This window comes from Salmo salar, chromosome ssa25 (assembly GCF_905237065.1).
Source record: "Salmo salar chromosome ssa25, Ssal_v3.1, whole genome shotgun sequence".
Taxonomy (NCBI): Eukaryota; Metazoa; Chordata; class Actinopteri; order Salmoniformes; family Salmonidae; genus Salmo; species Salmo salar.
In genome coordinates this window covers 2781835-2807987 of record NC_059466.1, presented here as the reverse complement: position 1 = coordinate 2807987, position 26153 = coordinate 2781835, and the positions used below count along the sequence as shown (strand labels likewise).

General features: G+C 41.9%; 1 protein-coding gene across 1 annotated transcript in view; it reads left to right on the top strand.

Annotated features, from left to right (window-relative positions):
- Nucleotides 1–25762, top strand: part of LOC100380858 (E3 ubiquitin-protein ligase MYCBP2) — a 356005-nt gene extending 330243 nt beyond the window's left edge. Inside the window, 5 exon segments of the mRNA XM_045707688.1 lie at nt 3577–3684; nt 14310–14519; nt 17093–17200; nt 17554–17719; nt 24346–25762. Of these exon segments, the coding sequence (XP_045563644.1) occupies nt 3577–3684; nt 14310–14519; nt 17093–17200; nt 17554–17719; nt 24346–24461 (708 nt within the window). The 3' untranslated portion in view covers nt 24462–25762.
- Nucleotides 25763–26153: the final 391 nt, after the last annotated feature.

Here is a 26153-nt window from a genome sequence, read left to right as displayed (position 1 = left end):
GGCATTGTTCGTCACCAAACTGTTCCTGGATGGTTGGGAGAAGTTGCTCTCGGAGGATGTGTTGGTACCATTCTTTATTCATGGCTGTGTTCTTAGGCAAAATTGTGAGTGAGCCCACTCCCTTGGCTGAGAAGCAACTCCACACATGAATTGTCTCAGGATGCTTTACTGTTGGCATGGTAGCGCTCACCTTGTCTTCTCCGGACAAGCTTTTTTCCAGCTGCCCCAAACAATCGGAAAGGGGATTCATCAGAGAAAATGACTTAACCCCAGTCCTCAGCAGTCCAATCCCTGTACCTTTTGCAGAATATCAGTCTGTCCCTGATGTTTTTCCTGGAGAGAAGTGGCTTCTTTGCTGCCCTTCTTGACACTAGGCCATCCTCCAAAAGTCTTTGCCTCACTGTGCGTGCAGATGCACTCACACCTGCCTGCTGCCATTCCTGAGCAAGCTCTGTACTGGTGGTGCCCCAATCCCGCAGCTGAATCAACTGTAGGAGACGGTCCTGGCGCTTGCTGGACTTTCTTGGGCGCCCTGAAGCCTTCTTCACAACAATTGAACCGCCCTCCTTGAAGTTCTTAATGATCCGATAAATGGTTGATTTAGGTGCAATCTTACTGGCAGCAATATCCTTCCCTGTGAAGCCCTTTTTGTGCAAACCAATGATGACGGCACGTGTTTCCTTGCAGGTAACCATGTTAGACAGAGGAAGAACAATGATTCCAAACACCACCCTCCTTTTGAAGCTTCCAGTCTGTTATTCGAACTCAATCAGCAAGACAGAGTGATCTCCATCCTTGTCAACACTCACACCTGTGTTAACGAGAGAATCACTGACATGTTGTCAGCTGGTCCTTTTGTGGCAGGGCTGAAATGCAGATGAAATTTTTTTTGGGGATTCAGTTCATTTGAATGGCAAAGAGGGACTTTGCAATTAATTGCAATTTCTTCTGATCACTCTTCATAACATTCTGGAGTATATGCAAATTGCCATCATACAAACTGAGGCAGCAGACTTTGTGAAAATGTATATTTGTTATTCTCAAAACTTTTGGCCACGACTGTGTGTATATATTTATATGTATGTGTGTGTATACACAGTACAAGGTCAAAGGTTTGGACACACCTACTCATTTTTTCTACGTAGTTGAATAATAGTGAAGACATCAAAACTATAAAATAACACATATGGAAGCATGTAGTAACCAAGAAAGTGATAAACAAATCAAAATATATTTGGTATATTTGAGATTCTTCAAAGTAGCCACCCTTTGCCTTGATGACAGCTCTTGGCATTCTCTCAACCAGCTTCATAAGGTAGTCACCTGGAATGCATTTAAATGAACGTGTCTTGTTAAAGTATATTTTTGTAATTTCTTTCCTTCTTAATGCATTTGAGCCAATCAGTTGTGTTGTGACAAGGTAGGGGTGGTATCCAGAAGATGGCCCTATTGGGGGAAAGACCAAGTCCATATTATGTCAAGAACAGCTCAATTAAGCAAAGAGAAACTACAGTCCATTACTTTAAGACATTTTCTTCAATGTAGTCGCAAAAACCATCAAGCACTATGATGAAACTGGCTCTCATGAGGACCGCCACAGGAAAAAAAGACCCAGAGTTACCTCTGCTGCAGAGGATAGATTCATGGTCGAATTGCTGCAAAGAAACCACTACTAAACGACACCAATAAGAAGAAGAGACTTGCTTGGGCCAAGAAACACGAGCAATGGACATTAGACCGGTGGAAATCTATAATTTGGTCTGATGAGTCCAAATTTGAGATTTCTGGTTCCAACCGCTGTCTTTGTGAGATGCAGAGTTGGTGAACGCATGATCTTTCCATGTATGGTTCCCACCATGAAGCATGGAGGAGGAGGTGTGGGGGTGCTTTCCTGGTGACACTGTCAGTGATTTATTTAGAATTCAATGCACACTTAACCAGCATGGCTGCAGCAATACGCCATCCCATCTGTTTTGCGCTTAGTGGGACTATCATTTGTTTTTAGCAGGACAATGACCCAACACACCTCCAGTCTGTGTAAGGGCTATTTGACCAAGAACAAGGGTCATGGAGTGCTGCATCAGATGACGTGGCCCCCACAATCACCCGACCTTAACCCAATTGAGATGGTTTTGGACAAGTTGGACTAATGGAATAATGTGTCACTGAACAAAGGGGGGGGTCAAAATCAAAAGTAACAGTCATGGTGTGGTCACCAGCTGCATTAAGTACTGCAGTGCAACTCCTCCTCATGGACTGCACCAGAGTGGCCAGTTCTTGCTGTGAGATGTTACCCCACTCGTCCTCCAAGGCACCTGCAAGTTCCCGGACATTTCTGAGGGGAATGGCCCTAGCCCTCACCCTCCGATCCAACAGGTCCCAGACGTGCTCAATGGGATTGAGATCCGGGCTCTTCGCTGGCCATGGCAGAACACTGACATTCCTGTCTTGCAGGAAATCACACACAGAACGAGCAGTATGGCTGGTGGCATTGTCATGCTGGAGGGTCATGTCAGGATGAGCCTGCAGGAAGGGTACCACATGAGGGAGGAGGATGTCTTCCCTGTAATGCACAGCGTTGAGATTGCCTACAATGACAACAAGCTCAGTCCGATGATGCTGTTACACACTGCCCCAGACCATGACGGACCCTCCACCTCCAAATTGATCCCGCTCCAGAGTACAGGCCTCGGTGTAACGCTCATTCCTTCGACGATAAACGCAAATCCGACCATCACCCCTAGTGAGACAATACCGCGACTCGTCAGTGAAGAGCACTTTTTGCCAGTCCTGTCTGGTCTAGCGACGGTGGGTTTGTGCCCATAAGCGACGTTGTTGCCAGAGATAACTGGCCTACATGCCCTCAGTCCAGCCTATTGCAGACAGTCTGAGCACCGATGGAGGGATTGTGTATTCCTGGTTTAACTCGTGCAGTTGTTGCCATCCTGTACCTGTCCCGCAGGTGTAATGTACCAGGTGTACCACAGTGGTCTGAAGATGATCAGCTGTCCATCCTGTCTCCCTGTAGCGCTGTCTTAGGCGTCTCACAGTACGGACATTGCAATTTATTGCCCTGGCCACATCTGCAGTCTCATGCCTCCGGTACGTTCACGCAGATGAGCAAGGACCCTGGGCGTCTTTCTTTTGGTGTTTTTCAGAGTCAAAAACTGCCTCAAGTTTTCATAACTGTGACCTTAATTGCCTACTGTCTGTAAGCTGTTAGTGTCTTAACGACCGTTCCACAGGTGCATGTTTATGGTTTATTGAACAAGCATGGGGAAACAGTGTATAAACCCTTTACAATGAAGATATCTGGATTTTTACGAATTATCTTTGCAAGATAGGGTACTGAAAATGGGACGTTTCTTTTTTTGCTGAGATTATTTAAAAAAATATATATTTGTTTTACCTCCCTGAAGTGCCAGATGGGTAGGATTTGAACTTGTGGGACAATTCCATTGGTTTTGTTGTTTGAAAAGAAAACAACAAATACTATTTGAACCAAGGTTTGTTGTTTTACCTTTATGCCAAAGATGTGTTCAGATTCTATGTGTGTGATTCTGTTTTGTTCCTCAGCTGGACTGCAGTCACGTGTTCCATCTCCAGTGTACCCGTCGTGTTCTGGACAACCGCTGGCTCGGACCCAGGATCACCTTTGGCTTCATGTCCTGCCCAATCTGCAAGGTACTATTCACCTTATGTAGCCCCGCCCACTTGACCTGAGCCATTTCAAACGTGATTGTCCTACAACTTCCGGCCCATTGACACACAAGCAAAACCATGGTTAAATATTAAATAAATGTGTCGTTATCATGTAGTATAAGCACTCGGAAGCCGACATTAGCATATTCAGCATTCCTAAAGGCCATAAAATGGCGGGTTAGCTAGCTAGCTTATTAGGCTGTATCAAATGGTCGTTATCTGTACAGGCTGTATTACTTTTTAATTGAAGATCAATGCTTGAAAGGGCAAATGTTGTTAGACACAGAATACCAATGACAAAAGACAGCAACAGTGCTGAAATGTTTTGATGTCCATAGCATTAAGATATTTGCAGTCGGTTGTGCCCAATGATTTATAGAAACACTAGATGACTTGCCACTGTGCCTCCATCTTGGAGCTATAGAAATGCATGTATTAATCTATACATTCATTTTTGGACACATTTATTCTATTACAGACACTTTAAGCCATCATTTTAAGTTATATTATGTGGGCAAAAATATATAACATTTTCCTTAAGGAATATATTTTTTTAATAATAATGTTACTGTCCCCACTACATTAAAAAAAGACCTAGCAGCTACTCTTACTAGGGTCCAGCGAAATTAAGGCAGTTGTACATTCTTTTCAACATTACAATACATTCACAACAGATTTCACAGCACAGTCTGCCCTCAGGCCACTACTCTACTACCACATACAGTATCTACAACATAAAATACATGTGAACATGTGTGTGTATAGTGCGTATGTTATTGTGTGTTTACATGCATGTGGCTGTGCCTATGTTTGTGTTGCTTCACAGTCCCCGCTGTTCAATGAGGTGTATCTGTTTTTGAAATCAAATTTTACTGTTTGCATGAGTTACTTGATGTGGAATAGAGTTCTATGGCGTCATGGCTCTATGTTGTAGTGTGCGCCTCCCATGGACTGTTGGACTGTGAAGAGACCAGTTGGCATGTCTTGTGGGGGTATACATGGGTGTCTGAGCTGTGTGCCAGTATTTCAAACAGACATTTAACATTTCAATACCTCTCACAAATACAAGTAGTGATGAAGTCAATCTCTCCTCCACTTTGAGCCAGGAGAGATTGACATGCATATGATTAATATTAGCTCTCTGTGTACATCCAAGGGCCAGCCGTACTGCCCTGTTCTGAGCCATTTGCAATCTTTTTAAGTCCCTCTTTGTAGCACCTGACCACATGACTGAACAGTAGTCCAGGTGCGACAAAACTAGGGCCTTAAGGACCTGCCTTGTTGTTAGTGCTGTTAAGAAGGAAGAGCAGCGCTTTATTATGGACAGACTTCTCCCCATCTTAGTTTCTGTTGTATCAATATGTTTTCACCATAGCAGTTTACAATCCAGGGTTACTCCAAGCAGTTTAGTCACCTCAACTTGTTTAATTTCAACATTATTCATTAGAAGATTTAGTTGAGGTTTAGGATTTAGTGAATGTTTTGTCCCAGATACAATGCTTTTAGTTTTAGAAATATTTAGGACTAATTTATTCCTTGCCACCGACTCTGAAACTAGCTGCAGCTCTTTGTTCGTGTTGCAGTCATTTCTGTAGCTGTAGTAGCTGATGTCTATAGTGTTGAGTCATTTGCATACATACACAAGCCAGTGGCATGTCATTAGTAAAGTTTGAAAAAAGTAAGGGGCCTAGACAGCTTCCCGGGGAATTCCTGATTCTACCTGGATTAAAGAACAGCCTTTGTGTTCTCTTAGACAGGTAACTCTTAATCCAAAATATAGCAGGGAGTGTAAAGCCATAACACATACGTTTTTCCAGAAGCAGACTATGATGGATAATGTCAAAAGCCGCACTGAAGTCTAACAAAATAGCCACAACAATAATTCTTATTATCAATTTCTCTCAGCCAATCATTAGTCATTTGTGTGACCGCCTTGCTTTTTGAATGTTCTTTCCTAAAAGCGTGCTGAGTCTGTCAATTTGTTTACTGTAAAATAGCATTATCTCAATAAACACAATTTTTTTCAACAATGTTTCTAACGGTTGGTAACAGGCTGATTGGTCGGCTATTTGAGCCAGTGAAGGGGGCTTTACTATTCTTAGGTAGGGGAGTTTGCCCTTTTGCCAAAAATGTAATTTAAGGTGCTCAACAGCTTTTTACTGTCATTCTTTGTCATTTATCTTTGTTTCATAGTGTAGTTTCTACTTTTTTTTCAGTTGAGTCGCATGATTGCTCAATTTGCAATATGTTTGCCAATTGGTTGTGCAGCCAGACTTATTTTCCATTTCTTTTGCCTCATCCTGCTCAACCATACTATTCTTCATCAATCCACAGGGATTTAAGTTTTCATAGTAATTTTCTTAATGGGTGAATGCTTATTAGTAACTGGGATAAGCAATTTCATAAATGTATCAAGTGCAGCGTCTCATTACACACCATGGACCAAAAAATATTCTTTACATCAGCAACATAGGAATCAATACAAAACATATTGTATGACCTCTTATACGCTATATTAGGCCCAGCCTTTGGAACTATGGTTTTCCTAGATACAGTTGAAGTCGGATGTTGAAATGCACCTTAGCCAAATACATTTAAAGTCAGTTTTTCACAATTCCTGATATTTAATCCTAGTAAAAATTCCCTGTCTTGGTTCAGTTAAGATCACCACTTTATTTTAAGAATGTGAAATGTCAGAATAATACTAGAGAGAATGATTTTCAGTTTGTATTTCTTTCATCACATTCCCAGTGGGTCAAAAGTACACTCAATTAGTATTTGGTAGCATTGCCTTTAAATTGTTTAACTTGGGTCAAACGTTTCGGGTAGCCTTCCACAAGCTTCCCACAATAAGCTGGGTGAATTTTGACCCATTCCTCCTGACAGAGCTGGTGTAAATGAGTCAGGTTTGTAGGCCTCCTTGCTCGCACACACTTTTTCAGTTCTGCCCACACATTTTCTATAGGATTGAGGTCAGGGTTTTGTGATGGCCTCTCCAATACCTTGACTTTGTTGTCCTTAAGCCATTTTGCCACAACTTTGGAAGTATGCTTGGGGTCATTGTCCATTTGGAAGACCCATTTGCGACCAAGCTTTAACTTCCTGACTGATGTCTTGAGATGTTACTTCAATATATCCACGTCGTTTTCCTACCTCATGATTCCATCTATTTTGTGAAGTGCACCAGTCCCTCCTGCAGCAAAGCACCCCCACAACATGATGCTGCCACCCCTGTGCTTCACGGTTGGGATGGTGTTCTTTAGCTTGCAAGCCTCGCCCTTTCTCCTCCAAACATAACAATGGTGATTATGGCCAAACAGTTCTATTTTTGTTTCATCAGACCAGAGGACATTTCTACAAGAAGTATGATCTTTGTCCCCATGTGCAGTTTTAAACCGTTGTCTGGCTTTTTTTATGGCGGTTTTGGAGCAGTGGATTCTTCGTTGCTGAGCGGCCTTTCAGGTTATGTCGATATAGGACTTGTTTTACTGTGGATATAGATACTTTTGTACCTGTTTCCTCCAGCATCTTCACAAGGTCCTTTGCTGTTGTTCTGGGATTGATTTGCACTTTACGCACCAAAGTAAATTCATCTCTAGGAGACAGAACGCGTCTCCTTCCTGAGCGGTATGATGGCAGCGTGGTCCCATGGTGTTTATACTTGGGTACCATTGTTTGTACAGATGAACATGGTACCTTCAGGCGTTTGGAAATTACTCCCAAGGATGAGCCAGACTTGTGGAGGTCTACAATTCTTTTTCTGAGGTCTTGGCTGATTTATTTTGATTTCCCCATGATGTCAAGCAAAGAGGCACTGAGTTTGAAGGTAGGCCTTGAAATGCATACACAGATACACCTCCAAATTATGTAAATCAGCCTCTCAGAAGCTTCTAAAGCCGTGACATCATTTTCTGGAATTTTCCAAGCTGTTTAAAGGCTCAGTCAACTTAGTGTATGTAAACATCTGACTCACTGGAATAATCTGTCTGTAAACAATTGTTGGATAAATTACGTGTCATGCACAAAGTTGATGTTACATTTCTTGTTAACAAGAAATTTGTTCAGTGGTTGAAAAACGAGTTTTAATGACTCCAACCTAAGTGTGTGTAAACTTCCGACTTCAACTGTATGGCTCCTACAATGTGATCACCACATCCGATGGATTTGGACACTGCTTTCAAGCTAATTTCTGCAGCATTAGTAAAGATTTGACCAATACATGTTGATGATTTAATTCCTGTGCTGTTTTTAACTACCCTGGTAGGTTGACTGATAACCTGAACCAGTCTGCAGGCATTATAGTTTTGAAGCTTTCTCTTGAGTGGACAGCCTGATGAAAGCCAGTCAGCATTTAAATCACCCTGAAAATAAACCTCTCTGTTGATATCACATACATTTTACATTTACATTTTAGTCATTTAGCAGACGCTCTTATCCAGAGCGACTTACAGTAGTGAATGCATACATTTCATACAATTTCATAAATTTTTTTTTTGCTGGCCCCCCGTGGGAATCGAACCCACAACCCTGGCGTTGCAAACACCATGCTCCACCAACTGAGCTACAGGGAAGGCTAACATTGTCAAGCATTTCACACATGTTATCCTGATACTAATTGTTAGCACGTGGTCTATAGCAGCTTCCCACCATAATGGGCTTTAGGTGAGGCAGATGAACCTGTAACCATATTACTTAAACAGTATTTAACATGAGATCCTCGCTAAGATTTACAGGAATGGGGCTTTGAATTTAAATGGCCACATCTCCACATTTGGCCTTTCTGTAGGTCTTATAACCATGTATTTCTACCACTGTTCATCAAAAGTATTATCTAAGTGAGTTTCAGAGATTGTCAGAATATGATTATCTGTTACTAGCAAATGATTGATTTCATGAATCTTAAGCTACATGGGCTATTTTTAGCACATTTCTGGGATGCGTGGTTGTTTTAATGCTTTGCTGGGAAACTTAGCAGAGGTAGTCATGCTCAGGTTATTTATATTAGTGCAGGGTGAGCTGCACACAGTGCACTTCCTGCTTGGGCACATCGTCTCAGTGCTAACAGTATAACTGGTTCATAGGCACATGATTACTGTATACAATAGCTGTAGGATCAGCAGAGGCATGCAGGGCAATAAGAGGGACATACATTTGGTTACTTACATTGTGTCTTCCAGCGCCCCTGAGATAATGTACATTTGCTAAAGTTTATGACAACTCAGCGACACAATGGTAGGGGATTACATGAGCTGGGCTTGAGTCATTGATAAGTCATTGTCTCAACGCAGCCTTATAATGCTGCGAAAGGATCCAGGAACTCAAGTGGTTTGGGTGGATCCCATCCTCCTTATAATACTTTGTTTCCAAAAGGTATCAAAATGGTCAATAAATGTTACAACCACAGAGCTGCAATAGTCTCGTAGCCAGTTATGGAGGGCTAACAGTCTGCTGAACCATTCAATGCCACGATTTACGGAGGGCAGAGGGACAGATATTATGGGGCGTTTGTTGGTGTCAAGTTAGTGGCCCAATCAATTCTTTAAAATCCATCTTCATGTTAATGCATTCAATATTATTATTACCGTATTTTACCGTTCTCATTGTCGAGTGGACATGTTTGCTTACTGCACAACCTAGGCTACACTTGTGAGGAACAAGTTCTGGTGTAGTTCATTTCTTTTACGAGTTGGGCTGTATGCACTACCCTCTGTAGCGCCTTACGGCCGGATGCCGAGTAGTTAAAATCCAATTGTATTTGTCACATACACATGGTTAGCAGACGTTAATGCGAGTGTAGCAAAATGCTTGTGCTTCTAGTTCCAACCATGCAGTAATATCTAACAAGTAATCTAACTATTTCACAACAACTACCTTATACACACAAGTGTAAAGGAATGAATAAGAATATGTACATAAAAATATGTGGATGAGCGATGGCCGAACGGCATAGGCAAGATGCAGTAGATGGTATAGAGTACAGTATATACATATGAGATGAGTAATGAAGGGTATGTAAACATTATATGAAGTGGCTAGTGATACATTTATTACATCCAATTTTTTATTATTAAAGTGGCTAGAGATTTGAGTCAGTATGTTGGCAGCAGCCACTCAATGTTAGTGATGGCTGTTTAACAGTCTGATGGCCTTGAGAAAGAAGCTGTCTCTCGGTCCCAGCTTTGATGCACCTGTACTGACCTCACCTTCTGGATGATAGCGGGGTGAACAGGCAGTGGCTCGGGTGGTTGTTGTCCTTGATTATCTTTTTGTCCTTCCTGTGACATCGGGTGGTGTAGGTGTCCTGGAAGGCAGGTAGTTTGCCCCCGGTGATGCGTTGTGCAGACCTCACTACCCTCTGGAGAGCCTTACGGTTGTGGGCGGAGCAGTTGCCGTACCAGGCGGTGATACAGCCCGACAGGATGCTCTCGATTGTGCATCTGTAAAGGTTTTTGAGTGTTTTTGGTGACAAGCCGAATTTCTTCAGCCTTCTGAGATTGAAGAGACGCTACTGCGCCTTCTTCACCACGCTGTCTGTGTGGGTGGACCATTTCAGTTTGTCCGTGATGTGTACGCCGAGGAACTTTCCACCTTCTCAACTACTGTCCCGTCGATGTGGATAGGGGCTGCTCCCTCTGCTGTTTCCTGAAGTCCACGATCATCTCCTTTGTTTTGTTGACATTGAGTGCAAGGTTATTTTCCTGACACCGCACTCCGAGGGCCCTCACCCACCTCCCTGTAGGTCGTCTCGTCGTTGTTGGTAATCAAGCCTACCACTGTAGTGTCGTCTGCAAACTTGATGATTGAGTTGGAGGCGTGCATGGCCACGCAGTCATGGGTGAACAGGGAGTACAGGAGAGGGCTGAGAACGCACCCTTGTGGGGCCCCAGTGTTGAGGATCAGCGGGGTGGAGATGTTGTTTCCTACCCTCACCACCTGGGGGCGGCCGTCAGGAAGTCCAGGACCCAGTTGCCCAGGGCGGGGTCGAGACTCAGGGTTTCAAGCTTAATGACGAGTTTGGAGGGTACTATGGTGTTAAATGCTGAGCTGTAGTCGATGAACAGCATTCTTACATAGGTATTCCTCTTGTCCAGATGGATTAGGGCAGTGTGATTGCGATTGTGTCGTCTGTGGACCTATTGGGGCGGTAAGCAAATTGGAGTGGGTCTAGGGTGTCAGGTAGGGTGGCGGTGATATGGTCCTTGACTAGTCTCTCAAAGCACTTCATGATGACGGAAGTGAGTGCTACGGGGCGATAGTCATTTAGCTCAGTTACCTTAGCTTTCTTAGGAACAGGAGCAATGGTGGCCCTCTTGAAGCATGTGGGAACAGCAGACTGGGATAAGGATTGATTGAATATGTCTGTAAACACACCAGCCAGCTGGTCTGCACATGCTCTGAGGACTCGGCTACCGATGCCGTATGGGCCGGCAGCCTTGTGAGGGTTTTACTCACGTTGGCTGCAGTGAAGGAGAGCCCGCAGGTTTTGGTAGCGGGCCGTGTCGGTGGCACTGTATTGTCCTCAAAGCAAGCAAAGAAGTTGTTTAGTTTGTCTGGGAGCAAGACATCGTGGTCCGTGACGAGGCTGGTTTTCTTTTTGTAGTCCGAAATTGACTGTAGACCCTGCCACACACCTCTCGTATCTGAGCCGTTGAATTGCGGCTCTACTTTGTCTCTATACTGACGCTTAGCTTGTTTGATTGCCTTGCGGAGGGAATAGCTACACTTGTTTGTATTCGGTCATGTTTGCGGTCGCCTTGCCCGGTTGCCATCACCAAGCAGTGATGTAGGCAGTCAAGATGCTATCAATGGTGCAGCTGTAGAACTTTGAGGATCGGAGGGCCCATGCCAAATCTTTTCAGCCTCCTGATGGGGAAGAAGCACTTTTCACAACTGTGGTAGTGTGTTTGGACCATGATATGTCGTTAGTGATGTGAGCACCAAGGAACTTGAAACGCTTGATCGTCTCCACTACAGCCCCGTGGCAAACTTAATTCGCCATGCAGACGTGGATGAACAGCGAGTACAGGAGGGGGCTAAACCCCCATGTTGAGGGTCAGCGTGGCGGTTGTTTTTGCCTACCCTCACCACCTTGGGGCGGCCCGTCAGAAAGTCCAGGATCGAAATGCAGTGGGAGGTGTTTAATCCAGGGTCCTTAACTTAGTGATGACCTTGGAGAGCACTATGGTGTTGAACGCTGAGCTGTATTCAATGACGAGCATTCTCATGTAGGTGTTTCTTTTGTCCAGGTGGGAAAGGGCAGTGTGGAGTGCAATAGAGAGTGTGTCATCTGTGGGTCTGTTAGGGCGGTATGCAAATTGGAGTGGGTCTAGGGCTTCTGGGGTGATGGTGTTAATGTGAGCCATGACCAGCCTTTCAAAGCATTTCATGGCTGCAGATGTGAGTGCTACTGGGCGATAGTCATTTAGCAAAGTTACGTTGGCCTTCTTGGGCACGGGACTATGGTGGTCTGCTTAAAACATATGGGTATTACAAACTGAGTCAGGGAGAGGTTGAAAATGTCAGGGAAGACACTTGTCAGCGAGTTCTCTGAGTACGCGTCCTGGTAATCCGTCTGGCCCTGCGGCCTTCTGAATGTTAACCTGTTTAAAGGTCTTACTCTAATTTGGCTACGAAGAGCATGATCACAGAGTCCGGAACAGCTGGTGCTCTCATGCATGGTTCCATGTCGCTTGCCTCGAAACGCGCAAAGAAGGCATTAAGTCTAGTAGGCTCTCGTCACTGAGCAGCTCGCAGCTGGGCTTCCCTTTGTAGTCCGTGATAGTTTGCAAGCCCTGCCACATCTGACGAGCATCAGAGCCAGTGTAGTAGGATTCAATCTTAGTCCTGTTTGATAGTTCGTCTGAGGGCATAGCGGGATTTCTTAGAAGCTTCCAGGTTAGTCCTGTTCATTGAAATCGGCAGCTTTACCCTTTATTTCGGTATGGATGTTGCCTGTAATCCATGGCTTCTGGTTGGGATATGTACGTACGGTCATTGTGGGGACGACGTCGTAAATGCACTTATTGATGAAGCCAGTGACTGATGTGGTATACACCTCAATGCCATTGGATGAATCACAGAACATATTCCAGTCTGTACTGGCAAAACAGTCCTGTAGCATCCGCATCATCTGACTACTTCCATAATGAGCCAGTCACTAATACATCCTGCTTTAGTTTTTGCTTCTAAGCAGGAATCAGGAGGATAGAATTATGGTCAGATTTGCTAAATGGAGGGCAAAGGAGAGCTTTGTATGCGTCTCTGTGTGTGGAGTAAAGGTGGTGTAGAGTTTTTTTCCCTCTGGTTACACGTGACATGCTGGTAGAAATGAGTTAAAACAGATTTAAATTTGCCTGCATTAAAGTCCCCGGCCAGTAGGAGTGCCGCATATGGATGAGCATTTTCTTGTTTTCTTATGGCCTGATACAGCTCGTTGAGTACAGTCTTCGTACCAGCATCGGTTTGTTGTGGTACACAGACGGCTATGAATAATATAGATGAGAACTCTCTTGGTAGATGGTGTGGTCTACAGCTTATCATGAGGTATTCTACCTCAGGCGAGCAATACCTCATGACTTCTTTTATATAAGACATCGCGCACCAGCTGTTATTGGCAAATAGACACACACCCGCCCCTCGTCTTACCAGATGTAGCTGCTCTGTCCTGCAAATGTACGGAAAACCCAGCCAGCTCTATATTATTCGTGTCGTCGTTCAGCCACGATTCGGTGAAACATAAGATATTTCAGTTTTGAATGTCCCGTTGGTAGGATAGTCTCGACCGTAGATTGAGTTTATTTTCCAGTGATTGCATGTTGGCCAATAGAACCGATGGTAATGGCGATTTACTCACTCGCCAACAAGGCACCTCAACCTTGACAGGGATTTGGGCTTGGTCTCCGGAGAGCATTATATCCTTCGCGACGGACTCTTTGTCCAGTTTGAGGTGAGTAATCGCTGTTCAGATGTCCAGAAGCTGTTTTCGGTCATAAGAGACGGTATGTACAAAATAAGTTACAAACAATGCGAAAAAAAACTAACAAAATAGCACAGTTGGTTAGGAGCCCGTAAAACTGCAGCCATCCCCTCCGGCGCCATTATCATTCTCTTCTGATTCGTTGAAATAGAAGTCCTCATCCAAAACGAGGTTAGTAATCGCTGTTTTGATGTCCAGAAGCTCTTTTTGGTCATATAAAACAATGTCCGAAACATTATGTACAAAAACAAGTTAGGACCAGCCCAAAAAAACACAAAATAGCACAATTGGTCAGAAGCCGTAACGGTGGCCATCCCTCCGGGGGCCATTCTCGAATCCAACCCACTGCCCTTCTGACTCACAGTCCTCCTACCTTTACGGTCTACTCTTCACTGTCCTATCTGGTCAATAAAACAAAACAAAAAATACATTGTTGTGTAGAGTTGAGGACTTGAGTTCTCAAATTTACTAATTGACCTTACAAAGATTCATATCTTCAATTTAACTTGCTTGGATCATAACAGCTCTGGCTCCGTTTGTTTGAGCTAACATTTTGTCAACCGAGTTCAGGAGCGAAAATTGACTCATACTCCAAGACTTGAGACTTAACTGTTGCCTTTTTTCCTCCCAGAACAAGATCAACCACTCGGTCATCAAGGACCTGCTAGACCCTATCAAGGAGCTGTTTGAGGACGTACGGCGGAAAGCTCTGATGAGAATGGAGTACGAGGGGCTGCACAAGAGCGAGGCCATCACCACGCCTGGTGCCCGCTTCCACAATGATCCGGCCGGCTTCGCAATGAACCGATACGCCTACTACGTCTGCTACAAGTGCAAGAAGGTAGGAAGGATTCTGTTTCATTATAGAATGGATGTTTCCCTTAAAGGGCTAGTTCACTTTTTTAAGTTCAAATTATTTGTATATTTAGTGTTGTCAATTTGGAAAAATAACCTTAAACTTCAAAATAATTAATATCTTTATCCCCCTAGTGTCTGTCTGCGCCCCCCGCGGTAATCGAATTAGCATAATAAAAACATCCCCATTGGTTTGAAAAATAAATAACATAATACATTTGCATGGGCAATGGCAGCCTTCCCATCTGCGGTCCTCATAAGGGACTTCAGCTCAGTGTACCTCGACTGTGCAAAATTGGCAAAGATTGTGTTGATTATCCCTGTTTCCATTGTGCCCGCCAAGATGGGATTCTTTCTCCAAAACAGAGTAAAGACGGCCTTCTTGAGGACAAAGTAACAAAGCTGCTCCAAGGAGTTGGGCAGTTTTGACTTCCCAACAGCAGCGGCTCACTTTGAACAAGCCAAGGTCTGCCACAAACTCAAGTAAATTAGAGGCAAATTATTGTGTTCATCAGGTTCAGTCCTAGCAGTTCTGCTGCCGCCCTAGGCAAGATCAACATATGCAGCCCCTGTGTCATGTATAGTTTCAATATTTGTAATGGATTGATAGACTAGACTAGAGTAATGATGCATATCATGCGCAATTGGTGCTTATTCAGTAGCACTTGGAAATGAAACATCGTTGCCAACTATTCACAACCTTAACCTAATTCTCCTAACCTGCTATGAAAAGTCAAATCTAACGTTAATTTGACAGAAGCTGGATCCCTTTTAGCCATGACCGGCCAGCCCTTGTGTTCGTAGACAGCCATATTTTGTTATTTATTAGGGCTAATTAGAATGTTCATGCCTAGGCTAAATTAAATTAGAGAGGCCTAGATTTGTATTTGAAAACAGCTGTTTTATTTATTTATTAAAATGTTCATACAATAGCACATGTTGTTCGCACAATTATATGATGTTTTATACTGTGTAGGTGTTCTAGGCTAAATGTTTTAGTTTTTTTCTTAAATTATATTAATTTATAGCAGGGATGAAGAGACGCAATGTTTTGCTTTTCAATAAAACACTAATTTCTATTCTGTTAAGATGAATGACAATAACGTAAATATGATTTTGAGCACGGTGGGTCAAATCAAAGTTTATTTGTCATGTGCGCCGAATACAACAGGTGTAGACCTTACAGTGAAATGCTTACTTACAGGCTCTAACCAATAGTGCAGAAAAGGTATTAGGTGAACAATAGTGAAGTAAAGAAATTAAACATCAGTAAAAAGACAGGCTATATACAGTAGCGAGGCTATAAAAGTAGCGAGGCTACATACAGACACCGGTTAGTCAGGCTGATTGAGGTAGTATGTAGATATGGTTAAAGTGACTATGCATATATGATGAACAGAGAGTAGCAGTAGCGTAAAAGAGGGGGTGGTGGGTGGCGGGACACAATGCAGATAGCCCGGTTAGCCAATGTGCGATAGTACTGGTTGGTCGGCCCAATTGAGGTAGTATGTACATGAATGTATAGTTAAAGTGACTATGCATATATGATAAATAGAGAGTAGCAGCAGTGTAAAAAGAGGGATTTGGGGGGGGGGCACAATGCAAATAGTCCGGGTAGCCATTTTATTTGGGGTGGACGCCCTAATGCTTTACCTACCCAATGCATATGGATGTCCAGTAAATTTCTCAAATGTCTGGTAAATTCAAATCTTGCCGGTCGCATTGTCTGCTGCCAAATTTTCCTAACTGAAACCCTGATATGGAAGTAATTTAGTACCCTCCAAAAAAAGGGGTTAAATATGGGTAATAAAAAAAAAAGTAATTTCCTGATCTTTCTTATATATCTCTGATATAGGACAGACACTTTTAAAACAAAATGTATTTTTGGACTGTTTTTCCATGTTTGAGTATTTTCTGAATCATATATCACTAGGCTTTAGGATAGTTAAAAGGCCAGTGCTGGAGGACCTGAGGCACCTACTGGGTACATAACTCAAAAGCATACAGTGAATTCAAAAAGTATTCAGACCCCTTGACTTTTTCCAAAATTTGTTACGTTACAGCCTTATTCTAAAATGGATTTTCTCATCAATCTAAACATAGTACCCCATAGCGAAAAACCAAATGTTAGCAAATTTATAAAAAAAACTTGTTTACATAAGTATTCAGACAAAGCAAAAAAAAACTGTTTTTGTTTGTCATTATGGAGTATTGTGTGTAGATTAAATACTTTCCGAATGCACTGTATTTCTTCTGTAGGCTAATAGCAGTAAGGCCAAATTCAATGTTTCATCAAATATTTTTGGGGAATACCTAAAGGGTCCTAAAATTCCAAATCAAATTGCCAAATGATCCTTCGTCTGACCATCTTAAAACATTTCCATATGTTAGTTTAGGCTTAGACTCTTAAGGATTAACTTCTGAGAATACAGTAGCAGCAGGCATACATTTTCCCTACATGGAATATATTTCACAGAGGTCCTTCAGTCAGTTTCGCTTGTCTCTAATAAACTACTTTGGGAGGCTTATCCACTGACCCATTTCCTTCCTCTGTTGCAGGCATACTTTGGGGGAGAGGCGCGCTGTGATGCGGAGGCAGGGCAGGGAGACGACTACGACCCCAGCGAGCTGATCTGTGGAGCATGCTCAGATGTGTCCAGGGCACAGGTGGGTGGAGGAAAAGGTCCAGAGAAGGCCTTAGGGCATTGACTCCATTGGGCAGTGTAACCGCATCCACACTAGCATACTGCTTAGTATGCATGGCCAATACATTGCTGAATAGTTGGTAGTATCCAAGTTTGTATAGTGGGACACATCTTGACACTTTAAATATCACTTAAAATGAAGACATTATTTTTCAAATATGATTTGTCCATTTCAATATAAATTAATTTTGTAACCTCAGCAATACATTTTAAATACTAAATACACAAAATCAATACATTTTTATACAATACAATCGACACACTATACATCCCTGAAAAGTTGTATTTATATATATATCCATGTTCTGTCTGCAGATGTGTTCCAAGCACGGGACAGACTTTCTGGAGTACAAATGCCGTTACTGCTGCTCGGTGGCTGTTTTCTTCTGCTTCGGCACCACTCACTTCTGTAACGCCTGCCATGATGACTTCCAGAAGATGACCAGTGTGCCCAAGGAGGAGCTGCCTCACTGTCCTGCAGGTACTGACTTACCGTGCAAAATGCATCATCATAACATAAGTTTTGGCTTTGTACGGAAAGTGCTCCATCTTAACTTGACTGCTGATATGCATACTTTTTCGGGATTGTATTTAAAAGTAAACAAAATTAACTAAATACTGAACAAAACATTAAAAGATTGCTTGTGAGTGTAGTATTCTTTTAAGCCCTTAGCTCCTTTAAGGAGCATATCAAGCCGTTGTCAAATGTCCTCCATTTCACTCGGTACGGGGCAAGTTTTTAGTTGTCGCCACAGTTGAAGCACCAGGTATGCAACCAGACAACCGGACCAATACCCTATTTATCTATTCAGTTATTTACTTACCCATTATTTATAACCAGGAACGTTGATTTAGCACCTATTTATGATAGTATCTTCTGGCCGGGGAGCTTTGTTAAGAGCCCCAACACTTGCTCTAAACGTTAACATGCATTGCTTGCGGTACGGTTTTGGAAACATAAGGAACGTACCTTTCGTATCAGTGAGGAAATAATTTCAAAACTAAAGATCAAATTACTACACACCTTTTATAGTGTTAGTGTTCCCGTACGGCTATATTTCTATGTTACAGCAAACAGAGTCGACTACCATTTACATTACATTTACATTTAAGTCATTTAGCAGACGCTCTTATCCAGAGCGACTTACAAATTGGTGCATTCACCTTATGATATCCAGTGGAACAACCACTTTACAATAGTGCATCTAAATCTTTTAAGGGGGGTTAGAAGGATTACTTTATCCTATCCTAGGTATTCCTTAAAGAGGTGGGGTTTCAGGTGTCTCCGGAAGGTGGTGATTGACTCCGCTGTCCTGACGTCGTGAGGGAGCTTGTTCCACCATTGGGGTGCCAGAGCAGCGAACAGTTTTGACTGGGCTGAGCGGGAACTGTGCTTCCTCAGAGGTAGGGGGGCCAGCAGGCCAGAGGTGGATGAATGCAGTGCCCTTGTTTGGGTGTAGGGCCTGATCAGAGCCTGAAGGTATGGAGGTGCCGTTCCCTTCACAGCTCCGTAGGCAATCACCATGGTCTTGTAGCGGATGCGAGCTTCAACTGGAAGCCAGTGGAGAGATCGGAGGAGCGGGGTGACGTGAGAGAACTTGGGAAGGTTGAACACCAGACGGGCTGCGGCGTTCTGGAGGTTTAATGGCACAGGCAGGGAGCCCAGCCAACAGCGAGTTGCAGTAATCCAGACGGGAGATGACAAGTGCCTGGATTAGGACCTGCGCCGCTTCCTGTGTGAGGCAGGGTCGTACTCTGCGAATGTTGTAGAGCATGAACCTACAGGATCGGGTCACCGCCTTGATGTTAGTGGAGAACGACAGGGTGTTGTCCAGGATCACGCCAAGGTTCTTAGCACTCTGGGAGGAGGACACAAGGGAGTTGTCAACCGTGATGGCGAGATCATGGAACGGGCAGTCCTTCCCCGGGAGGAAGAGCAGCTCCGTCTTGCCGAGGTTCAGCTTGAGATGGTGATCCGTCATCCACACTGATATGTCTGACAGACATGCAGAGATGCGATTCGCCGCCTGGTTATCAGAAGGGGGAAAGGAGAAGATTAATTGTGTGTCGTCTGCATAGCAATGATAGGAGAGACCATGTGAGGATATGACTACCAGTGCTAATTAGCTATCTGCGTCCGAACACCTGTGTGTAAACGCTCCCCACACCTAATGCGTGTTGTCACAGACAAATACTGTCCGCTGCAACTTTGTTAAAATCACTTAAAACCAGGCAAGATGGCGTACTGAACACAACGGTGCAAAATCACCTCAAGATAAATACGTAATATTCAATATCAGTAAGTTACACCAAATATTAGCACTTCCTTCCAGACTCACATTAAGCATCTCCAATCCAAAATTAAATCTAGAATCAGCTTCCTATTTCGCAACACAGCATCCTTCACTCATGCTGCCAAACATCCCGTCGTAAAATTGACTATCCTACCGATCCTTGACTTCGGCGATATCGTTTACAAAGTAGCCTCCAACACTCTACTCAGCAAATTGGATGCAGTCTATCACAGTGCCATCTGTTTTATCACCAAAGCCCTCGCTTCATATTCGTCGCCAAACCCACTGGCTCCAGGTCATCGATAAGTCTTTGCTAGGTAAAGCCCCGCCTTAGCTCAGCTCACTGGTCACCATAGCAGCACCCATCCGTAGCATGCGCTCCAGCAGGTATATTTCACTGGTCATCCCCAAAGCCAACTCCTCTTTTGGCCACCTTTCCTTCCAGTTCTCTGCTCCCAATGACTGGAACGAAAAATCACTGAAGCTGGAGTCTTAAATCTCACTCACTAACTTTAAGCATCAGCTGTCAGAGCAGCTTACAGATCATTGCACCTGTAACACAGCCCATCTGTAAATAGCCCATCCAACCAACTACCTACCTCATCCCCATATTGTTATAGATTTTTTTGCTCCTTTGCACCCCAGTATCTCTACTTGCACGTTCATCTTCTGCACATCTATCACTCCAGTGTTTAATTGCTAAATTGTAATTATTTCGCCACTATGGCCTATTTATTGCCTTACCTCCCTAATCTTACTACATTTGCACACACTGTATATAGCCTTTTCTATTGTGTTATTGACTGTACATTTGTTTATCCCATGTGTAACTCTGTGTTGTTTGTGTCGCACTGCTATGCTTTATCTTGGCCAGGTCGCAATTGTAAATGAGAACTTGTTTTCAACTGGCCTACCTGGTTAAATAAAGGTGAAATAAATAAAAATAAAAATATATATATATATATATACACTTGGGGGTAATTACATTCAATCTGGATAATAACACAAAACAAATCATAATGCTAGAGAAATGTATTGACAAATATTACGAAAACAAGCAACACTCAAACATGACCGAGGGTAAATGTGGAGAATCAATATCAAAAAAGAAACTCCTCCGCGGATACAAACAATTTATGCTTTTCACCACTGGGACTGGTAAGTGTGGAAAGTGATCTGTTAAAGTCGATAAATGACAAACTGGGCATACTTGAATTAGTCAGTAAGGATATAAAGGAGTTGAAGGTGAGCCTTAAATGAGTGACGAAAGAGCTCCGATAATAAAGAAAGAAACAAAGAAGCTAAAAGGGGACAGTCAGTAAGATAGAAACAGATGTTAATGAACTTAAAAAGAACATAGTTCTGAGAGAAGCCTTACTAGACATAGACTAGATCTATGAGAGAAAATCTGATACTTACTGGTATCCAAGAGAGAGAAGGAGAAGTTCCTGAAAACGTAGTGAAGGAATTCTTTCTTACAGTGCTGCAAATCCCACTCGATGCTGTCGATTAAAATCCAACTCAAACATATACACTGTTTTGGACAAAGAGGACAGAGATATGAGTATCCAATCGTTGCCAAATTTGCTTTCTTTAAGGATAAAGTAATGGTTAAAAGACTGGGTAAAAGACTCGCTGGCATGAAAATAGGCATGAATGATCAGTTCCCGAGGGAGCAATCTTAAAATAGAACTAATTGGAACACAAAAGTACTAATTCAACATGGTGAGGATAAAAACACAAGACATAGAAGGCACGGTATGTGGGGATGTATTGTGATGGAACGTGTGGTGTGTGTTTTTGGTGTTTGGAAAAGTGTGGCGTTGAGTGAGAAAGGAAATGGTTGCATATCCCGGAACCAATGTATGTCTGTGAGCAGGGGTTGGGAGAGAGACCTTTGAATTTTGTGCAGATGAGGGATATACATTTTAAAATAAATTATACATCTAATTTATTTATTTATTTATTGTCTTATCATAATGGAACAGTCCACAACCCTTTACCCTAGACACCCACCTGAATGACCCATACACTGAAGAGAAGACCCTATCTGTTTTATGGGCCTGCTGTTAGCTGCCTGTATGCAGCCAAAACAGAAAGATAAATGCAGTCAGAGACCTACTAGAGCAGTACCGCCCCCTCAATTCTCAAAGTTGCTAATGAGAACATTGACGACCTTGAACCTAGCCGGTGTAGATTCCGGTGGGATTATACTTTAATGAAAACTAAACACTTTTACAAAGAAACAAAATGACAGCAAACAGTTCCATCAGGCAACAGACAACAAAACAGAAAACAACTACCCACAAACACAATAGAAAAAAAACAACTTAAATATGATCTCCAATTGGAGATCAACCCCCAAAAAAACAACATAGAAATATAAAAACTAGAACTTAAACATAGAAATAGAAAACATAGAAAAACACCCCGTCACACCCTGACCTACTTTACTATAGAAAATGTCATCTTACAAGGGTCAGGACGTGACAACAGGAAACTCATTTAACAATTTTAGATGAAGATGAGCGGAATATAGACTGAGAAATATACTTCATTCATGGCCAAAGAAACTCAAAAGGGTTGATTATATTAATTAACAGTCATTTTGATCCGAATGTGCAAATTGTCCAAACAGATACGCAAGGTAAATGGATGATTTTACATATGTTATTGGACCATAAACAGATATGGCTCAATAACCTTTACGGACCAAATAATGATGATCCACGCTTCTTTGAAAATATATATAATACATGATCAACCCTGTAAGCAATACAAGACTCCATTATTATAGTGGGAGATTATAATACTGTTTTAAATACCTCAATGAACCGTAAAGGAAATCACAATACAACTATCACCCTCATGCCCTTAAGGCAATCATGAATGTCATGGATATATTGGAACTAGTGGATATATGGAGGCTTAAATATCCTGACCAAGTGAGATAGACATGGCGGAGGCTCAATCAAGCTAGTCGTCTTGACTTGTTTCTTATGTCATTCTCATTGGCACCAAAAGTGAAAAAAGTGTTGATAGGGAATAGAATGTGGTAGGACCATCAGATAATTGGCATATACATTACTTTTACTGAATTTCTACGTAGGGCGAGGATATTGGAAATTTAATCAAAGCCTATTGGATGATAATTTGTTTTTAACTAGGACAGAATAATTTAGAACTGAATTTTTCCAACATAACATAGTTACAGCAAATCTGCGTATTGTATGGGACACTTTTTAAATGTGCCTTTAGAGGTCATGCAATTCAGTACTTATCTCTAAAACCAAAGTAATTTAGGTCAAATGAGTCCATACTAACAATGGAAATAGGTCTAACAGAACAGATATATGGCAATAAAAACTGTACCATAGAGGCACAGAATAATTTTGTGGAAAAACAAAAGGAAATGGAGGAACTTATTCAAAAAAGATCAAGTCTAATATATTATAATAATAAAGCAAACTGGATGAAAAATGTGGAAAAAATGCACCAAATCCTTTTTAATCTTCAACATAGAAATGCTACCAAAAATAATTTACAGAAACGTGTTACAAATAACGGCGTCACCTATGATTCACCAAATTATTTTTTGAAAGAAGAAGCAAAGTGAGCTAAGCATATGTTTTCATTTCTGTCTCCTCCAGCTCCTCTAACCAAAGCTAATTGTATATTTTATTTTCTATGAATAATGTAAAGTTAACAGCCATACAGAAAGACTCAAGTGAAGGTGAAATTACAGAGGAACATCTTGATGCCATTAAAGCCTTTATGTCCAGGAAAACTCCAGGGCTGGATGGCATACCAGTTGAGGTATACCAAACTATGTTTGATATACTCAAGAGGACCATTATTAGCATGTTTTAACGACTCCTATGTAAATAGTAGATTATCGGACACTCAACAAGGTCTGATTTCATTATTACTGAAACAGGATACAAGTGGTAAATATAAAGGTACAGTCCATTTAAAAAAAAATGGAGGCCCCTTACACTTCAGTGTTGTGATGCTAAAATCCATATCTTATAAAATTGGTTAAAATCATGTATAGTAACCCTAGGTGTAAAATAGTAAATAATGGCTACTTCTCAAAAAGTTTGAGTAGTAAAACAAGGTTGTCCACTATCGGCATATCTATTTATTATGGCCATTGGAATGTTAGATATTAGAATCAGATCCAACAATAATATCAAGGGATTAGAAATACAGGGTTTAAAAACAAATGTGTCATTATACGCTGATGATTCATGTTCATCTTTTACGGCATCTTTTACAACACGGCTCCCTCCATAGCCTCTTCGATGATCTTGATAATTTTTCTAACCTCTCTGGATTACAACCAAATTATGATGTGTACTATATTAGTTATTGGATCACTGAAAAATACAACTTTTATACAACTCGTAACAGATATCATAAATACGACTAGTGGAGTTACGTCATACATGCAGCTAACTAAAATATATGGAAATGTCTGCTCTACCCAAAATTACAACCAACTAATTGCGGCATTACCACAAAAATGGAAGAGGAAAGTGGAAGTGGGAAAAAGTAAGGAACTTGTCTGTCGGCCCTGCATTAAAGGCCATAATTGGTTAAAGAAAATTGTGATAAATAAAACAGTATACCAAAAAATTGACAGCCTTGCCATATAGATTGCAAAATAGTTGGGAAGAGATTTTTGACGACGCCGGATTCAAAACTTTGAATTTTTCAAGTGAAATTATTATACAGAATTCTTGCAACCAACAGAATGACTCAGATAAAGTATTTCAAGCCAAATTCCTTATTGTTCCCCTTCCATCCCCAGGTCCCAAAGGCAAGCAGTTGGAGGGGACGGAGTGCCCCTTGCACGTGGTTCACCCTCCCACCGGCGAGGAGTTTGCCCTGGGCTGTGGAGTGTGCAGGAACGCCCATACCTTCTAAAATCACCCAGTTCTGAAAACCCAGAGACCTGTACCGAACACTCGTTCTTCTTCTGTGACTGTTGGCTGCAGCCGGAGCCCAGCCTGTCAAGTATTTCCTTGTGTTGGCTCTCGTTGTCAGGTGGCCATGGACACTGGTTCAGGTATTTCTAACGTACCCAAGAGTCCCAAGTTGTGCTCTTCGACATACCAATCAAAGTCTTCAAGGCTTTACTACAAAAACAGCTCTCTGTGGATTCCAGAGGAAACTCCCATGTAAAAAAAAATCTTATTAGTATTATTATTTTTTTTAACTTGTGACGTGTTTGCATGCGGCCGTTGTAACCCCTCGGCTTCCATAGACGTTGCACACCTCCCGATCACTGAAGTGTAAAAAAGTATTTAAAAATTGTATATGAAATACATTTTGCTTAGGCAACTGTGGATGGACTTGGATATATAAAAGGAAAAAAAAATGTGACGGGCCTTATTTCCAGCTTCCTAACTATGAATTCTAAATATTGTTGTATGTAAACAGACTTTTTTTCCCGTAATCCTGTACAGTATTCTCTTCACTGTCGAGTGCATCAGGGGTGCATCAGGGGACAACAACAAAAAAAGAGCAGAATTCTGATGAGGGGGTGAAAAAGTGTACGATTTATCTAATCTTGTATATAATGATAGTATCCAAAATAGCTGTATTCCGAAGTTGCTACTCTACACTTCAGTTTCGTTTGATATTCTGGGTTATGTTTTGAGCCAGAACTTTTAATGAAGTGCAATACTGAGTGTGCCTCCTATCTTGCAGCAGTTTAACCTATGGAATGTATGTCAATAAAAGCCACTGTACATTTTTATACAGTGATAAACACAGTCGTGTATTATCCCAATTCAAAATGTCAGATCACTTATGTTCTCTGAAAATGCAGAGGATCCCAGCGTCTTCAGTGTATGAAGGTTGATTGATGTGAACCCTTTTTTTAGTTCCTCAATTAGACAAATAACGTGGTGGTACAAACTTTTTTTCTGTCATTTTTTAAACAACTGAGAAGGTGATTGCGCTATAGGCTACCATTGTATTGTAAAGGAGTGCTAACTGAACGTGTTGGGGGCCAGTCTTCACCAAATATAAAAAATAATTGTGATTCTGTAATGCTTCTCCATCATTAGGAGGCAGGCGGGACATATGGGTATGGGGGTTTGAGAGAAAAAACAAACAGCTGCTGTTATAAAAGCTTAATACTTGTGAATCTGCTCTGTATCTGTGATGGATGGAGTTGAATGGTAATAAACCAGGTTCTCTGTTTCGCAAGGTACATTCAAGCGGACTCCTGTGTGTTTATTTCACGGGGTTATAGTTTTACCAGACCAATGCAAGTCATTTCATACAGTATACTGCTGAGACAGTCAACACCACATGTATTTGGAAAGTGATGCTAGCTAATGTTTTTAATTTGGCTCTTTGGTTTGTTTTACCCAATAGTCACTAAATGGTGAATGATGACTGGAGTAATTTTCTTTCGAAGTAGTACATAACATGTTTCTGAACACTAACGCTACTAAATGAATCCTGATAATGCCATGATTGAGAAAAATCATGAATTAATCATGAATAATGATGAGTGAGAAATTTATAGAGGCTACAACAAAACATGCTAATCTCTCCCTATTACCAGTAACAGGGGATCTTAGCTTTTGGGGGGGATCTTTGTCT